The 18,460-nt window shown below is 40.6% G+C and overlaps 2 protein-coding genes across 2 annotated transcripts; both read right to left on the reverse strand.

Annotated features, from left to right (window-relative positions):
* Window positions 1–354: 354 nt before the first annotated feature.
* On the reverse strand, window positions 355–1,323 carry LOC115835148 (olfactory receptor 2T2). The gene has a single exon (XM_030812867.1). It carries the CDS (start codon window positions 1,321–1,323, stop codon window positions 355–357), a length of 969 nt encoding a protein of 322 aa, XP_030668727.1.
* Window positions 1,324–11,808: 10,485 nt separating this feature from the next.
* On the reverse strand, window positions 11,809–12,759 carry LOC100589175 (olfactory receptor 2T27). Its single transcript, XM_003267359.2, has one exon. The coding sequence runs from the start codon at window positions 12,757–12,759 to the stop codon at window positions 11,809–11,811; it is 951 nt and encodes a 316-aa protein (XP_003267407.2).
* Window positions 12,760–18,460: the final 5,701 nt, after the last annotated feature.

Raw genomic sequence — 18,460 nt, forward strand, 5'->3', positions numbered from 1 at the left:
CACTCGTGATCACGTGTTAACACGGGCACTTCCAAAGGCTGCTTGGCTTGCCATGAACGGTTTCTAGGGCTACTTGACTGAGAATGCCCTCTGGAAATGTTTGTGAATCCAGTTGAACAAGTTGACTAATGCAGAGATGCTCGCCAACTTTGCCACTGTTCCTAAGTAATCCTTGCAACGGGATGATTTTGCCTGTTAATTTTGAATTGCTAAAACTGACACTGAACATTCTTCAGAACCAATACCATATTTTCTGTAATAGCTGCGTTACTGGCCGCAGCATCTCGGATGTTTGCACGAGTCCCCGCTAGTCCTTCCCGATCAGTCTCCACCCTGATGCTCTGGGAGTCCCCGCTAGTCCTTCCTGATCACAGTCTCCAGCCTGATTATCTGGGAGGAGCCACATCTCCCTAGCACTTTCCTCAGAGCTGCGGCCACATCTCTATTCCTCAAGCTGTAGATGAGTGGGTTGAGCATGGGGGTGAGGATGGTGTAGAAGGCAGACACCACTTTATCCTTCTCTGGAGTGTGGTAGGAGTGGGGCAGCACGTTGGTGTAGAAGGCTGCCCCGTAGAAAATGGTCGCCACCATGAAGTGGGAGGAACATGTAGCAAAGGCTTTGCGCCGGCCCTCAGCTGAGTTCATCCGGTGGACAGTCAGGAGGATGTGTGTGTAGGACACAGAGATGACGGATAGAGGGATGAGCAGCATCAGCACGCAGCAGGCATACATCAGGGTCTCGTAGAGCGACGTGTCTATGCAAGACAACTTCAGCACGGCTGGGATCTCACAGAAAAAGTGATTGATCTCTCGGGATCTACAGAAGGGGAAACTCATGGTGACAGGAGTCAGCATGAACCCATCCAAGGAACCACCAACCCAGGAGCCGACCACCATGAATAAGCAAACCCTGCGGTTCATGAGGAGAGGGTACTGTAGAGGGTTGCACACAGCCACGTACCGGTCATAGGCCATGAGACCCAGCAGGAAGAATTCCCCTCCAATCAGGGTCAGGTAGAGGAAGATCTGAACTGCACAGCCCAGGAAGGAAATGGTCTTGTCCTTGGACAGGAGGTCCTGGAGCATCTTGGGGACAGTGATACAGATGTAGACGGTATCCATGATGGAGAGCTGGCTGAGCAAGAAGTACATGGGTGTGTGGAGGCGGGAGTCCGTGTGGATGAGCAGAATCATGACCACATTGGCTGTTACAGCCACCACAAATATGGAGAAGACTATTGCAAAGAGAAGCCCGGGGAAGGCAGGACGGGTGATGAGGCCTGTGAGGACGAAGTCAGTGGAGTTCTGGAGAAGACCCTCCATGCCCGTGGTCCATGACAGCTCCTTGGGCTGTAAAGGCAGAAATCTGGCAGCTTATTTAACGACCTGATAAGTCGGAAAAGCCCACCAGGAGAATAGCATGTCAGAAGCAGAGTGAGATCAAGAAAAGATCACCTACTTCAGGATCATTTGAAATCCTGGGTTTCAGTATTAATGATCTGTATGACATTGGACAGAAAATTCTCTAAATAACTCAATTTCATCATCTGTGAAAGGTCCTCATAGTTCTATACAGACAGGCTGGATGTGAGATGTAAATGTAATAATTCATACAGTACCTGGTTTAGAATCTGATTTTTACTTTGAACTATCTTCTGAATACGTTTTATAATCTTATCACTTTAGATTCAAAGGTTTTCTAAGGGTGGTTCTGTGCCTTATTTCCCATTTTGCCTTGCAATACATGGTTTGAATTTAAATTGCTCTCTGCATCTCCACTGAGATGATTGTACTAAGATCATAGACATCTATTTGTGATTTAAGAAATTGATAGAAAATATCTAGATAGATAACTGACTTGGCTGCTGTTGTTACTAAACAGCTTTACGAAAGTCTGAACATCAAAGCAGTAGTACAGATGACCTCATTTGGGGTCAGGAGCCAGTCTTGTGGTTAGACTTTTGTCCTGCAAAAGGTGTTCATGTTTTAGGCATGGATTGCTGAAAACTTGTCTATTTGTTCTCACAGAATAATTTGGGGATCATAAATCTGGAAGAAGGACGACCACCACAAACTGTTTCAGAGCAGGGCTTTAGTTTGTCATGGTGCTTTTTCTGGTTGACACAATGAACTCTGCTAAAATTTTATAGCTACTGCATATCATTCAACGATGATTTAATCTTCTCTTAAAATATTGTTTAGCCAAAATGTTAGTTTCTCTGACAGAGTGGCATTCTGAACCTGTCCTAATATTATATCATCCTAGGAATCCACTGCTAGTTGGGTTTTTCCCTTCTTAAATTTGTTTCTGCACCATTTTACTGATCCTTCATGTTTATAAGTAAAAATAACTACAAGTCGGGTGCAGTGGCTCACACCTGTGATCCTAGCACTTGGGTGGCCGAGGCAGGCAGATCACCTGAGGTCAGGACTTCGAGACCAGCCTGGCCAACACGGTGAAATCTCATCTCTACTAAAAATACAAGGATTAGTCTGGCATGGTAGCAGGTGCCTGTAAAATCCCAGCTACTTGGGAGGCTGAGGAAGGAAAATCGCTTGAATGCGGGAGGCGAAGGTTGCAGTGAGCTGAAATCGTGCCTTTGCACTCCAGCCTGGGGCACAAGAGTGAGACTTCGTCTCAAAAAACAAAAGAAAACTATAGATGGTAAAGACATTTCTGAACTCAGAAGACAGCAGTATCAAACATTCCTTGAACTAAATGGAATGAATTCTCATGCTTTTTGAGTAACATGAATGCATGTCCCTTATTATATGTTCAGGGATGCTGAGGGATGAATTGTTCCTTATTATTATGGTGTATTTCTTCTCATTTTAGTGACAAGATTACTGAAGAAACCTATCTGTGTAAAACGTTTTGGCCACCAATACTACAAATATATGTGAATCTTTTAGGTTCCAGAATAGTCAAATTTATATTCCCTGAAGCATCAAGAAGGAATAAACTCTCCTTATGTTGAAGCAAAAACAATAGGAACAGTAGAGAGTTTTCCTTCTTAGTGCTCAAAGATGGAGATATGAGTAAGACTTAAAAGATGAGTAAACTTCCAAAGGGAGAAAAAGCAATTTTCGTGTTGGTCTGTGCTGAAACTTCAGTTTATCACACCTTGGTTGAGGAGGAGAAAAAAAAATACATGAGCATCAAATATTAACTCCTGTCAAGCGTGATAAAAGTCAGCTAAACTTTTGCCTTCTCTAACAGGTGAAAGATTTTGTGATAGCCACAGCTTTGAATCATGGGTCAAGAGACTATTTAAATAAAAAATTCCATTTGCAGTGGCTTTTGCAATAGCTTGTTGGAAATTAAAAATATTAATCTGGCAGTAAGTTCATCTTGACCCACATCTATTGTTTCACTTAAATGCATTATGGATATTATACATTAATTACTATAGTGTTGTTAGCTTACAATCATCCTTTTAAAAATATACTTTGAGACAAATGAAAATGACCTAAGAAAATAACCAATTACTTTCGAATCAGAACATGAGCCAGAGCATTTTGTTTCATGTAAATCATCAGACTCCACTTCACAAGGTATTCAAAGAGGAGGCAAAACACTATTGCCTCAAATGTCTATGATAAAAGGATAAGAACGTTTCCAATACCTAGATCTTATCGTATGGTAGATCCCAGAACAGGACAGTAAAGGCTGAAACAGGAGAAAGATGATTTTAGCCACCTCCCTTATTTTTATACAACTGAGATGGTTTAAAAAAATTAGAGGTTGCTTGTGTGAGTGTTATGTGTAGTGTGTTCATATGTGAGTGTAAGCATGGTATGTGTGGTGTGTGCATCTGAGTGTGGGGATATGTGTAGGGAACAGGGCCTGCTAAAGAGCACAACACTACACTGCTTGGCACAAATGAGCAATTCACCCATTTCCATGAACCCAATATTTAGAACCAAATGTTTCACATGTTCAAATGCATGCCTAAGATTGTTCCACAGGATACCGGGCATTGCAAGTAGGCAGTGAAAATATCTGTATTATGGACAAAATGTTATCACAGTTACTTCTGTTTATGTCAGTTCTGAGCATCTACATTTTAACATTAGAGTTGACGCTATTGTTTACCATTACGTGTGGTTTGGCTTATTCACACATACAAGATCCTAGATTCCATTCCCCGTCACGTCATCTTTCCTCCACTATTATTCTCCACTCTAAGACTCTTAGGTTCCTTCATCAACAAGTCTTTCCAAAAAAGAAAAAAAAAAGCTTTTGAAAGAAAGGAGGGAGACAGAAGAAAAGCTTTTATTTGCATGATCAAAGCTTCAGGCCTTACTGCTGTTCAAGGCAGGGAAGGCTTTGTCCCCACGCAGATTAAAACATAACCCAGAACCCGACCCCCAGGACCAGTTATAACATCACCCAGTGTTGCAACATAATTATCTGGCAGGAGTGGGAGGGTGGGAAGATCAAGCCGAGAGGTGGAGGCACCGTGCACAGGAGCTCTGCATCTGTTATCTGCACCCTTGGGGCTGATGGGTAAGGGATGAGTGAGCTCGCCAAGAGGCATTTAGTCTACCTGTGGTCTGCCACATGGAGAGAAGAGGGAAAGAGAAGGAGGAGAATCTCTGCAGGGTGCCAGGTGATCAAGGCTCTATGTTTCAGGACAACAGCCCTGGAGTTGTTCTGGGAGAAGCCATAGAAATCAAAAACGACTGGTGACTCACTGAAAATTGAAGAGATCTCCAAGAGGTCAGATGTTCTTCTACCAGGGAGAACAGCTTAGAGCAATTCATCCTGACACCCCTTCTAGGAATTCAGCGTGACTAGAGCTATGAGAAGCATCTGCCAGGGTCCTTTCTGTGGCAATAAAGCTGCTAACCAGAACTGATCTTCTCCACTTGACACAACGTACCTGTAAAGCTTGAAAAGGGAAGGGTTTTGCATTCCATCCTCAGAGACAGAATGCCTCAAAAGTGCAAACATTCCATGTTCAGGACCCTCAGTACTGTGTGAGCTACGAAGGTTAGTAGAACTGACAATACTCTTAATGGGTATATAGTTAAGTTTGATTAAGTTAAGTTTGATTAATGTATTATATCAAAAATCCTCATAGAAGCAGATCATTTTAAGTCTAAAGTGGGGATTTCTAAAAATGAAGAAATGTTGGGGACTTTTTAAAGGTGTTTAGCCACAAATAACACGGCTAATGCCACCGTGCTTTGCTCAGCTGTCGAATTGCTCTGGGGATGACACACATAGTTACTTCTCCAGATCTGTGTTCTTCGAGTGAGAATGGCATGTCACCAACATGTTGCTAATCCGAAGTGCCACATAGCTCTGAGTCATCGATTATTTGTTCCTGAATGAGAAAAAGGGGGCCAAGGATAGTATATTGGGATCTTTCTCCTTTGATTAAAGCTTATAGAGAAGATAATGGTGTGAAAGGCACTAAGAGATGGAGGAAGGGAAACAGGAAGTTGTGGTATTCCCCAAACCATAAAGGAATGGGGCTTTACGTGTGCCGGGTACTTTAGAAGTTTTACATACATGAAGTCATAGGAAACCAGATGCATCAGTGAGTAGTGGACAAAGGTACAGTTTCCCCTTATCTGTGGGAGAGTTTAAGACCCCCACTGGATATCTGGAACTGCAGACAGTACTGAGCCCCATATACACCATATTTTATCCCATGCATACATACCTATGATCAAGTTGAATTGATAAGTTAGGCACAGTAAGAGATTAACAATAATAAAATAGAATACCTAATATACTGTGGCTAACTTTGTTTGATGTGTGACAGCAAGACTTGCATAATTTTTTCTCCTTCATGATTTCAAAGATAAAGTTTTTCTTAACATACATCTTGGCAAACTCAGCTTATGAAGTTCTCTCTCAAGTCAAGAGCTTTCACCTTTTTACTTAAAGCAAGCACCTTACACAGCCTCTCTCTGGCACATCTAAATTGCCAGCTTCACTATTCCATCTCTTTGGGGCCATTAAGAAAAATTACTTGAGTTACTTGAAGACAAGCATTGCGAGTCCACCAACAGTCGAGTTGATAACCTAAGACGGCTACTGAATGACTCTGGGTAGCATAGACAGCGTGAATAAACTAGACAAAAGGATGATTTTTGTCCTCTGCAGGACAAGATTTCACCACACTACTCAAAATGGTGTGCAATTTAGAATTTAGGAGTTGATTGAGATTTTTCTTTTAATATTTTTTAAACATAGCAGCAGATAGCAGCAACCTGGCAGATTGCAGGTAACTAAAACCGTGGAAATGAAAGTGTTAAGAGAGGAATACTACGTCAGAATTCTTCACCTCAAAGCTTCACCCTAGGGCTAGAGACTGAGATGATCTTAGATTCTCTTAAAGTTTCGTGCTTTAAGTGATCACTGCTTTGAAAATAGTGGATCACAAGAATCAGGAGAAGACAGGAGTCAATTCAGTTAAACAGTGCAATAGTGGAGAGGGAAACCGGTCTGATTCCGAAACTCGAGACTGAAGGAGAGAGGACATGATCAAAGACAGTGTAAATAATGTCAAAAGGCTCGAAAGCGGGAATTAGCAGGCACCTGGGGTGGGAGAAAGAGGGGAGAGCCCAGTCTACAGCTGAAGAGCCCGTGGAGAGCTGAGGTGTGTGGGGTGGAGTGCGGCTGGAAAGTGAAGGCGGAGAGACCAGAACTCAGTGACGAGAAATAAGGTGTAAGTGGGACTTGTTTCAGTAAGAAAGTTACATGCTGAAATAGGTACTTAAGATCCATCTGGCAGTTTTAGTCTTGAAAGATTAATATTAATTGCTACTCATCAGTGTTCACAGCCACAGTGGGCTTTGGCCAGAAACTCCTTTTCTTCTTCTACCTACACAAGCTACTCCTTACCCCTTTGTCTACTTTCATGAATGAACGCATTTGGACCTTGCTTCCTACAATAATCAGATTTTATCCCCTTCTCTCCACAGCAACGTAGTAGCTAATGATGCGAATTTTACCTTATCTCCGGTTCTAATTACATACTACCTTAGTTATTCCCCCTTTTATCTGCATATTTATTTAAATAGTAACTGTTTTCCTTAGTAGAAAAGTAGTCTACTTTCCCTCCCATCCCAACCGACAATTTGGAAATTTTCAGTGTGGAAAGTTAGGCATAAGATAGAGGTTTTCTTTGTTTTAAAAAAATCAGCACTATAATGGCATGTAGGTAACATTTATTGAACACTTACTATGCCAGAAATTAGTTCAGTTTAAGGAATATAGGTTTTAATGCTAGATGCCAGCTTACCTAAACTATATTGCCAAGAATATCACCAATGGACTAGAAAGAAAGAAGTGCATCTGGTTTCCTGGAACATTCAGAGTAAAAGGTCTAAATTCCAAGCTGCCAGAAGGAGGGCTGTGATTTGGATGCGCAGAGGAATGCTTCTGGGCAGCAGTGTCAGTCCGTGTGGTGGCAAATAGAAATCAAAGGATCTGGCATATGGCCCATCTAGTCCACCCTGCTAATGCCATAGAAGATGAAATGGAGAGTGAGAGGGCATGGAGGATTACACAGGAGAAGCAGTGGTAGGAGAAGCAGTGGTGAGGTGAGGTGAGGTGAGCTGAGGCGAGGGGCAGACACCTGCAGCTATAAACAAATGCACTCATTATACCCCTATAGTCTGAGCTTCCAACATGTCCACATCTCCCCCTGGGCTCCAATTACTCAGCTCAACAGGCTTTTATGCACCATGCTAAGATGGCTTGGCTTCTAGGAGACCTCTTTAATATTTTTTTTAAAGAAGATTATTTTAAGGCACATGTGGATGTTCTATGGGGTAAATAAAAGAGGAAGGAGATTAGAATGAAATAAGAAAAATCATTTCCCTCCTCCAAGCATGCAGAAAGTCTTCAGCCACACCTAAATGCATATGAAGGGAGCAATTAATCATTTAACTTAAAATGTAAATTAAAATTTTAATAATATTCAGAAGGCAATCTTTGCTTATCCAATAATATGCACCCTTGCTACCAAGTCTTTAAAATACCAAGCACATTCTTTCAACTGTCAAGCTTTTACATGCCATTTTCCTTCAGTAAATCCATTCATGTTCTTCTAAACTCTTAGATTTCCCTTAGCTTCCCACGTTTCATACTAAATGCCCTTTTCCAATTGTCTGCTTGTCAGATAGCGAATATATGTATTTATGCTTCTTAATCTTGAGAAGACCACTGCCTCAGTTATTAGCAGATAAGCTCACAGTAAGGTGGCCTTCTAATAGTTACAGAGTAATACCTAAAGAAAACATCCCAGTATCTGGGTAATGTTCTGTTTTTCATGAAAATCTAAGATCCTACCTCAGAGAAGCTGGGTCCAAGTCTTTCTAAAGCAGCAGTGGAATGTCAGACTTAAAAACATGTGTGTAGGGGTGAGGCTAGGTCAAAAAGTCTTTTCACTAATAGATTCCCACATCCCTCAGGAAGAATTCCTGGGTTAGCAATTATTTCAAGTTGACTGGGTTTACCATGAACTTTAGAAGCAGCCCATCCTTTCTTGCAGAGGGTGCATTGTTTTCCCAAGTGAAGGACTGGAAGTTTCTTGGTATTTCATCATGAAAATGTCTTACTGAATCTGGGAATCTCTCCAGAGAGATTTTAAGAGCAGTGATTTGGGGATAAGAGCCTCGCTCTAATTTCTTTAGAAATAGAGGCTATGACAAACTAAAAAACCTCTTTCTCAAGTCACCGGCCTCTTTTGTTTGGGGAGAAATCTCTGAAGTATGAGCCAAAAAGCATTGGAGCCAAGTCTCAATGTAGAGGTTTCTGGTGCCAAGGTTGAGGATGCCCCTGGGAAAAAGGAACACAAGATGACAGGAGCATCTGAGATCTGTGCTTCTTCTAAAGAGGGTTGGGAGACTTCAATATTTAAAAGGGAAACAGTGGGCATTAGAGAAAAAAAAAGAAAAAGGATGTGTGAATAAATGGAGTAGTTGCCTTCTTTGGAGGCTTTAAATCAGTGTTCACTGAATTCGCACTTTAGATGTGACAGGAGAGGGTTTAGAGGAACACTCAACTGGGCATTCATCTCCTGGCTCAGTGAATCTGGATTGTATATAAGATAAGGTACTCAGAGTAGAGGAAGCAGTCAAATATGCATTTGTTTCAGGGGAGTGGAAGGATGACTCCCAGGCCTGTCTTTGTCCACTGCCTGTCAAGATAAGCCATTCATTTACATTGTCAGCATGACATTCAATAGAATGGTTTTGGGGTAAAGATCTTTGGGCCAGCAAGGAGTTTCCTTGCGAGCAAATTGTGAGGGAGGTCCCTTGGGGAGGTATGTAGCCTTCTACCTGTGTAGCTATCCATTCAGGAACAGTATGGAATCTGTAGCCATACAGTTGGGAACAGATATGGAATATAGTTTTGCATGACAGCTCCCAAGCTTGACTTTTCCCTTTGGCTTAGTGAGTTTGGGGCCCAAGAGATTTTCCTTCTACTTTCTCATACCTTCTATTTTCACGAAAGTGGTATTTGTCACTTACTCAGGTTAAGTGTTTTTCAGAATTATTTGTCTTATGCATAGTACAGAATTCAGTAGGAATAAAGGAGACATGAGAAATAAGAAAATGAAAGAATGCAATTGGTAGAGAAGAAAAGTGAGGGTAATACAAGTTATACATTTTCTAAAATTTTTTCACCAGAGCATATTAAGATATTTAAACATTAGGAAAATTGAACTTCCTAACATTTATTTCTCTAATGGGGAAAAGAAGGTGGTCTTATTACTAAAGTTCTGCTTCCCAATCATTGAATGCTTTTCACACATTAAGTCAGCTAATGGGCACATTACTTATAATTTCTAGTCATCACAAATCCATTAGACACGTACCTTATACCCTCTATGTTACAGATAAGCAGAAAACCCTATACCTTTTCAGCCTTTAGAATGTGATTTGATAATTCTTCTAAGGAGTTTTTATATGTCATCCATCCATAAATAAAAGTTCTCCAACTAGCTATTGGATTGATTGGATAGACTCTTCCCTCTGGTGTGATGTGTCTTTCTACAGAGCCACAGATGGGTTACAACCAATATTGATCCTCTCAACCCTGGAGTGGCCTTCAGTGCCCGATTTGGCTACAGCCACAGGGGGGGGGTTGATTTCGCTGTCAACAGCCACATCAGTTTTCCTCAAGGTGCCATATAACTATAATTTTTATAGTTATGTCATGAAAGCGTGAGAAGTGCTGCTGTATCAATTTAGCTTGGGCTTGTATTACCAACTTTCCCAAGGAAAAGTAACAGACCTGTGAACAACGTATTGATTGGTATTAGTTTCTAACTCATGTGTCACAATATTGTCTAGTGTTGAACTTAGTCTAAATTATACTAGATAACTTTTCACAAGAGATATTTTTTGTGGTGTCTCAATCTTCCTTTTCATGTTTCTTATTCACTTTTTTTCCTCTTCTCTTCCTTCCCCCTTTAACTCTTTTCAAGAAGTAATCCTTTTATATCAGTAGGTATAGACTTGGTTGCTACAAGCCAAGAGCGACTCCCAGTTTGGAGTTTAGATTCTGTTTTAATTTCAGATAAGTCTGCCCTGCCCACTCACTCCATTCCAAAGTGCCACTTGACATTTAGGGTGAATCTGTATTTGGCAAAACCTTTCTAGTTCCTATAAGACTTAAAAATTAAGTGTTCTTTCTGTATTTCTAAAGATACTGGCCCTCTGCTCATGTCTCTGAAAAACAGACTATTAGTCCATTGTTCACACTGCTGTAAAACACAAGACTGGGTAATTTATAAAGAAAGAGGTTAAATGGGCTCAGTTCCACATGGCTGGGGAGGCTTCACAACCATGGTGGAAGGTGGAGAAGCAAAGGCATGTCTTACATGGCAGCAGGCAAGAAGCACGTGCAGGGGAACCAACCCTTTGTAAAACCATCAGATCTCGTGAGACTTACTCATCATGAGAACAGCATGGGAAAAACCCACTCCCCGGATTCAATTACCTCCCACCAGGCCCCTCCCACTACACATGGGGATTATCGGAGCTACAATTCAAGATATTTGTGTGCAGACACAGCCAAACCATATCAGAGACACAATTCCAATAAGTTCTTAATTGGAGGTTCTGGCGAGAAAAAGTTATATTGCTGAGGTTGCCAAGATCTACAGTAAGAATGAATCTTCGAAATTGGGTAGAAGGAAAAACACATTAGTGGTAATTTTGCTGTCACACCTCAAACTGCAGAACGTGGCAAGTGCTTAGGTAAGAAAGAAAACGCATTACATTTATGGTAGAAGACGAGCAAATATGGGTTGTGACTGACAGCAGTCAGGTTCTACAGTTCTATACTATGGTTTCAGGCTTCCCCCAAGTCTTAGAACACAACCTGAGGATAAGATGGTGACTGCTATGTTCAAAATATGAAAATATTTGATGAGTTGATTCTTTGTCCATTGACCATTATGGAGTGTCTGAAAGGGAAAAGTCGAGAGAAGACAGGGAGGTAGCTGAAGATGTCATTTTCTTTTGTCATGACTGGAGCCAGAAACAGGCTACTCCATGATTTTTAGAGGAATGCACACCTTGTTAAAAGCTGATGGGTGACTACTAAAACCGCAACTTTATGCCTACCCCCATCCTAAATTGTTCATTGTTCGGAATCTTCATACCTTTCAAAAAAAATGAAGTCCTTAAAATCCCAGGCAGCTTTCCAAATTCCATAAATGCCCTACAGTTGCTGGCATGGGGGTGACTTGTTTCCAGGCAGAATATTTAAATTCAAGGGCAATGATAAAGTCTTGTATCCATTTGAAGTCTCCAGCAGCACATGCAATTTCTTTAGAAAGTGGTTACCTTTCCTGAGGACACACACCTCCCCACAACCTTCTGTAGGGCCCGTGTGACATCCTTGTTCCTAAGGCTGTAAATGAGTGGGTTGAGCATGGGAGTGAGGATGGTGTAGAAGGCAGACACAGCTTTGTCCTGCTCAGGGGTGTGGTAAGAGTGAGGCAGCACGTATGTGTACATGGCAGCCCCATAGAAGAGGCTGACAACCACCATGTGTGAGGAGCAGGTGGCCACAGCCTTTCGCCTCCCCTGGGCCTCGCTCATCCTATGAACAGTAATGAGAATTCTTGTGTAAGAGGCTGAGATGACAGAGAAAGGGATGAGGAGCATCATAATACAGCAGACATACATGGCTGTCTCGTAGGCAGATGTGTCCACACAGGAGAGCTTCAGGAGGGCAGGGACCTCGCAGAAGAAGTGGTTGATCTCCCGAGAGGCACAGAAGGGGAACTGCATGGTGACGGGGGTGAGCAAGAAACCATCGATAGACCCTCCCAGCCAGGCTGCCACCACAATCAACCAGATCTTGCGGCTCATGAGGACAGGATAGTGCAGAGGGTTACAGATGGCTACGTAGCGATCATAGGACATGAGTCCTAGGAGGAAGAACTCAGCTCCTGCTAAGGTCAAGTAGAGAAAGTGTTGGGCAGTGCATCCTGCAAAGGAAATGGCTCTCTGGCTCATCACCTGGTCCACCAGCATTTTGGGCACAATGGTGGAAATGTACAGGATGTCCATGAGGGAGAGCTGGCCGAGCAGGAAGTACATGGGGGTGTGGAGGCGGGAGTCTATGTGGATGAGAATGATCATGACCATGTTGCTGGCTACGGAGGTCACAAAGACCAGGAGAATTAGGGCAAAGAGAAGCCAGGGGAAACGGGAGTTGCTGAACAAACCCAAGAGGATAAAGTCGGCATACATGGAATAATTGCCCCGCTCCATAGCTCTGTAGGGTACACAAAAGAGACAGATGAGAAAGTTGGAAAGGTATCTGATTTACCTAAAACACTATGATGCACTCATGAACAAACCAAGGTCAAGTCATCTTATTTCTTAAAGTTCATAATTCCCTGAGAGAACTGCCTGAGCAGGATTGTGCTACATCTCATTATACCATCATTGTTCATTTAAGGATTATTTTCTTGGTTGTTTCATCATGAACTCTCAATAGTAATCATCGTGACCAATTTATTTCTGTTTTCGAGTACCACCTTACATTGGGGAGGATGCACATAAGAATGGAACGAGCCTGATTCAATGGATAGGGTGGTGGGGAGGAAAGGAGGATTGTGCACATCCTACACTGCTCTCCTTATATTAGACTCTAGTTCTCACAGAATCCAGTTTGAAAATCACCACCAGTACGTACTTGCCTATGGAAGAATAACTGCATTATTTGACCTAATTTACACCATTCTTGACATTGGTACACTGTAAAATTTGAGTGCTCAACTTACATGTATCAGGTGGAGTATTTGAAAATGAGCCTGTGTTGAATTAAAAAGAGCTGAGTCCTAAGAAGTCATCCAAGAATTCATAGGAAGAAAAATCACGGGAGAAAACGTTGAGCATCAAGTGGTGTTTGCTTTCCTTCTTGCAGCAGCAAACTACCGATTATTAACATACAACTCGTTAAAATGTTACAATCCCAGTTAACTTACGAAAAAACAAACTAGTTTAAATATTAGAGATTGAGAGATCCCTTTTGGGATACACTAACTTGAAGTTAGATTATGCATATATATCAGTTAAATAATATTTTACCACATTTAGGAACACTTATGAGTTATTTGGATAGCTTCTCCCTGCATCATATAGATCTGCACTATCCAGTGTGGCAGCCATGAGCCTTATGAAGCTGTGGAGCCCCCAAAACATGACTGCTCCAAATCAAGAGGTGCCATCAGCACAAGTTACATTAAGAATTCAAACACTTGTTAAAAATATATGCAACACATCTCCTTAACACTTTATATGGTAACTTTTAGATATATTTGGATAATATACATTAAAATTAGTTTCACCTATTTTTTACATTTTTTTATCTAATTTAATGTGGTTCCTAGAAAACTTAGAATTATCTGTGGCTCCCCCAGGATTTCTACTAGGCAGCACTGGTCTAGCGTCATCCCTGAGAGAATATGACTGCTCCAAATACCTTCATCCAAACAAGTCCTCCAAAATTAAACACACCCCAAATTAGAACTGAGCCAAAAAAATTTAGGTGTGATACACCAAGTTAGAAAAATCGATTTACTTGTATATGCATCCACCTGCCAATAGCAGTAAGAACATTAATAACTGATCTGTAAATTTTACGTTTCCAAACAACTTTGTAAGATACTAGACCATTCTACAGTTGAAAATGAGGCTTAAGGAAACTTCCCCAGAGGAACATGGTTCTCTTTAAACAGTGACAGTCTAATTGTTCTATGCTGTTTTCCAACAGGACAAAGTAGACATTTCATTCCACAAATGTTTCCCGAGAGGCACAGTGCGTAGGCCAAAGTTTGATGTTCTGAAAGAATGTAAGACATCGTCTGTCTTCGAGGAGCCTAGAATTGAGGCACATGAAGAACGTGTGTACTGTGTGACCACAGGTGCACTTTCAGAATGGTTTTAAGACCTCAGCAGTTTTGACTTATTTGGTATATGTGAACAAAGGACAATAAAAATGATGGAAGCTGCAACCCACTGGCTGGTAGACAGGAAATTCACACCAGGGCCCCTCAGTACATTCCACCACAACCGTGCCACAATGGATGGTGGAAAACGATGAAAATTATCAGATTTTTACTGACGAAACCCACATTATATCCTTATGCATTTTTCAGTTCTCATTCTTGAAATATTACCAGCTTTATGCCAGAGCTTTCCATCAGCTGATTTATAATGTGTCTATTGTTTTAAAACCCGTTAAACCATTGGGGAAATTAAAGGCAAACATTTAGCAGCAATTTGTATGATGGAGAGAGGTAAATTGCTCACCCAGACCTGGTTGTCCATAACTTAAGAACAAGATCCTTGGAGGGCTATGTTTGTTATTTCACAGTAAATTCAGAGAATGGTGATACCTACTGGAGACCAGCCAGTGACTGCTATTGGTCCTCTGAGAATATTAAAGCCTAAGAGGAAAAAATGGGTCCAAAAATATCCTTATCAGGGCAGCTGTGTCCCGAGCCCTGACCATGAATATTCCTGGCCCAGAAACTTGCTAATGAGACCCTGGGGATCTCCCCAGCTTTCTTCACCAACGGAAGGGGGAGATATGAGTGGGTTCCATAACCACTCAGATTTTAAAGCCATCTTCCACTCTGTCAGTATCAATTCATTCCCTGTATTTGAAGAATTACCCAGTATAGCAACATTTAACAATACTTGGAAAATAATCAACTGGATTATACCATGCCCCATGTAATAACTGTCTATGCATAATTTCGAAATTTAGTAAACGTCCAATTTTACATATATTTAGCACACCTTTCCCATGTAGTCTTGATAAATATTGCTATGATTGAATAGTATGTGACACACGGTTTACATTCACGTTGTTGCTAAGTTTGCTTATATAATATACAATTTGTGAGGTGAATTCTCTGGCATAATTCATGGAAAATGGTTTAACTATGCTTCAGAAGCTTATCAAACCAAATCGTTAGATGCTTAACAGTAATAGAACACACCTTGCGGCAGCATGCTTGCCCCAGCGTTTAGCACTAGTATCTAAACTCAATATGCATTTATGAAGAAAATTGAACATATTGTGTATATTTTGTCTATTTTTTCATGACCTTTTCTATATAGGTGATTTGTCAAGTGTCTATAGAAGATTTTTAGTTATTATTTAGTAATATTCTTATGTACTATTAAGTGCAGCTATTTTGCCCCCAAAGTTACTTGTAACTTTTAATATTTCAAAATTTTTGGCCTAAATAAGACATTTTATCATTCTGTATGCTGAATTTTTGAAAAATTTTCTATCCAGGTATGTGATTAATATACAATTTTGAATTTTTTTAAATGTAATTTTTAGGCATTTAAAATCTTTGGTCTAGACATTAAAACTATGCAACTATTGGTTTATGAGGTCAACCATATGATAAATTTGTACTTTAAGATCATACCAGTGAGTTCTATATAATTGTAGTTCAAATAAGCAGGAGGTTCAGGTGTGAATGATGAGCAGGAATGACCTCACTGAAGTTCCAACAGTTCTCCTTGTTGATGTGGGAACACTATCACGGGTAAAATTAGTTTTCACCCCTTGTTGCATGTATGAATTCTGGTATAAAAAGTGGGTACTAAAAAATGAGTGCTAGGTTAGCCTTAAGATTGTAATAGCAGCGACAGTTAACTTTGGGAATCTCACCCTTTGCTGTCCATGTTTTTCTCTTCAATATAGCAGATCCAGCAGCAGAGTTTCTTCTATTTTTGATGTTCTGTCAGACTCTGCTCTGCATATCAAAGATTGGCACAATTCTTGGTGACCATCTAACTCAGAGAATGTTTGAGTGCTAAAAGGCTAAGCTAGACAGGAGATGAGGACAACAGGCATAAGAAAGGGAGTCTCTTTAGAAAACAGGGCTAAATGGTGACCCCGACTACAAGACATTTAATTCTCTGTACAATCAGATTCATTATGTTTCCTCCACAGCAGTATTTTCACATGAAGTGTCACTTCTAGTTGTGGAAGAAAAGACATTTTCTAAAGTAAAATCACCTGGGGAAGTTCTAGAATGGTAGAGAAGTTTTGGTTAAGGCCGAGGGATTGTCTTGAAGCAGACCAAGGGCATGATCACCTTCAGTCTCTAGAGAAGTTGAACTGAGTTCTTCCCCGGTCTATTCCTACCCTTGAAACTTTATTCTTGGCATTTGTCATATAGCATTGTGAACATTAAACATGGTTTTTAATCAGAAAGCTGGCTTTATATTCTATCTTCACTGATAAGCTTCTGGACGTCTGGCAAGCCACTCAACATCCTGTTCTATCAGCCTCTGGGAACTTCTAAGTATTAAATAAGTATGGTGCAGTGGTTTCTCGGAGCAGGATATGGAAGGTCTTCCTAACTAAACCAGTTTTAGAGATACTTATGAGGTACCTAAGAAGGTGGAATACTACAAATTAAATAAGTTCTCTATGAAGATGTTAAAATTGTGTAGGTGAATATGTTGCAATGATAAAAACTCTTGGAATCGTTATGCAGACAAATCTGTACAGAATTCGAGTAATCTGCTACATTCTGATGTACACAAAAGACAACCGAGTCCATAACTAAAACGAGATCGAATTATGTAAGATTTATATGAGTAGCAATATCCACAAGTAGCTACAGTTCAAAGTCAGACATATCAACTTCAACATTCTCCAGTATTTCTCTGGTTTGAACCAACTTTCTAGTAAGTCCAGAATCTATTTAAAGCATCCTGCGATTGATCAAGACTGCAAAAAACTTACTTTACCACAGTATCTTTCCCCCAGACATGATGATCTGAGTATTTAGAGAAAAACCTTACAGAACTAAGGAATGCAATTACAGAACATGCAATTGTTCAGCATTTCCCTTTATGTAGTAAGTATGTGGAACTAAGAGGCATACATCAGACTTCCTAAATTGGAGGTATTCTCTATGTTCTGTATTTCAAACTTTTCTGAACTGAAACAGAAGAGAGTACAGAGGCAGGGAGTGTATGAATTTAAACAAGAAGGTTCAGTGGATTCGGCATGGAATTACATCTTGTTGGCAGAAGGATAAGGGTCAGTCCCCTAACTAGTATGAGACTTTTTAAAATACATTGATAGGTGAATAGTTTGAAGATCTAGAAATAGACCAGCCTGAATCTGTAAAATGCCTAATACTGATGTCAGTTGACAGCAGCTTCATTATGCAGGCTGCTAAGAAGATAGAGATCCAGGGACTTATAGGAGAGCTTGCATCATGGTGATGGCTAGTACTCCCATTCAGGAGATAAATTGACATCACTGTCTCTGGGGTCTTTGTCCCTAGCCTGCAATTACAGTTCATATAAATGTGACAAACTCCTTCAAGAAAAATGTAACCTCTCAATTTACAAATTAAACACCCAGATAACCCAGATAAGTCAGGTTGTGGGCAGCTGCAACGTAAATTGCTTTTTTCTTTTACTTTGTTCATGACATTTGTTTTGAAAATTTTTTTTGTTTACACTTCCAACTTTTAGGCATTTCTCTTTAAATAGAAATCAATGTTTCTAAGGAAGTATTGTCTTGCAAAAGATACATTTTGGGCCATTCCCCATCACTCAAGTATTAGTATGTAATCACCCTGTCTTCCTGTCTTTCTTGTAACTTGTAATACATAAAACTTTCAGCATTGCAAGCATTTAAAGATATATATATATCTATATATATATATATAGATATATATATATACACCGAGATTAGTAAAATGATTAAGAAGTTCTTTGAGTTACTTCAAGAGACTTTCTCGTTCCAGTATTCTCACAAGGGCCCACACCGGTTGCTGAGGGGAGCGGGAAGTGGAGGGGAATTTTAGACCCTGCAGTCTCGCTGTGCTGCCATCTATGCCTGCATGATCTTGGCTCTTTCTCATGTAATTCATATTTACCTCACTGGTGTTTAAGTTATTGGGGGTCGGAATTCAGG

Source organism: Nomascus leucogenys, chromosome 5 (assembly GCF_006542625.1).
Source record: "Nomascus leucogenys isolate Asia chromosome 5, Asia_NLE_v1, whole genome shotgun sequence".
Taxonomy (NCBI): domain Eukaryota; kingdom Metazoa; phylum Chordata; class Mammalia; order Primates; family Hylobatidae; genus Nomascus; species Nomascus leucogenys.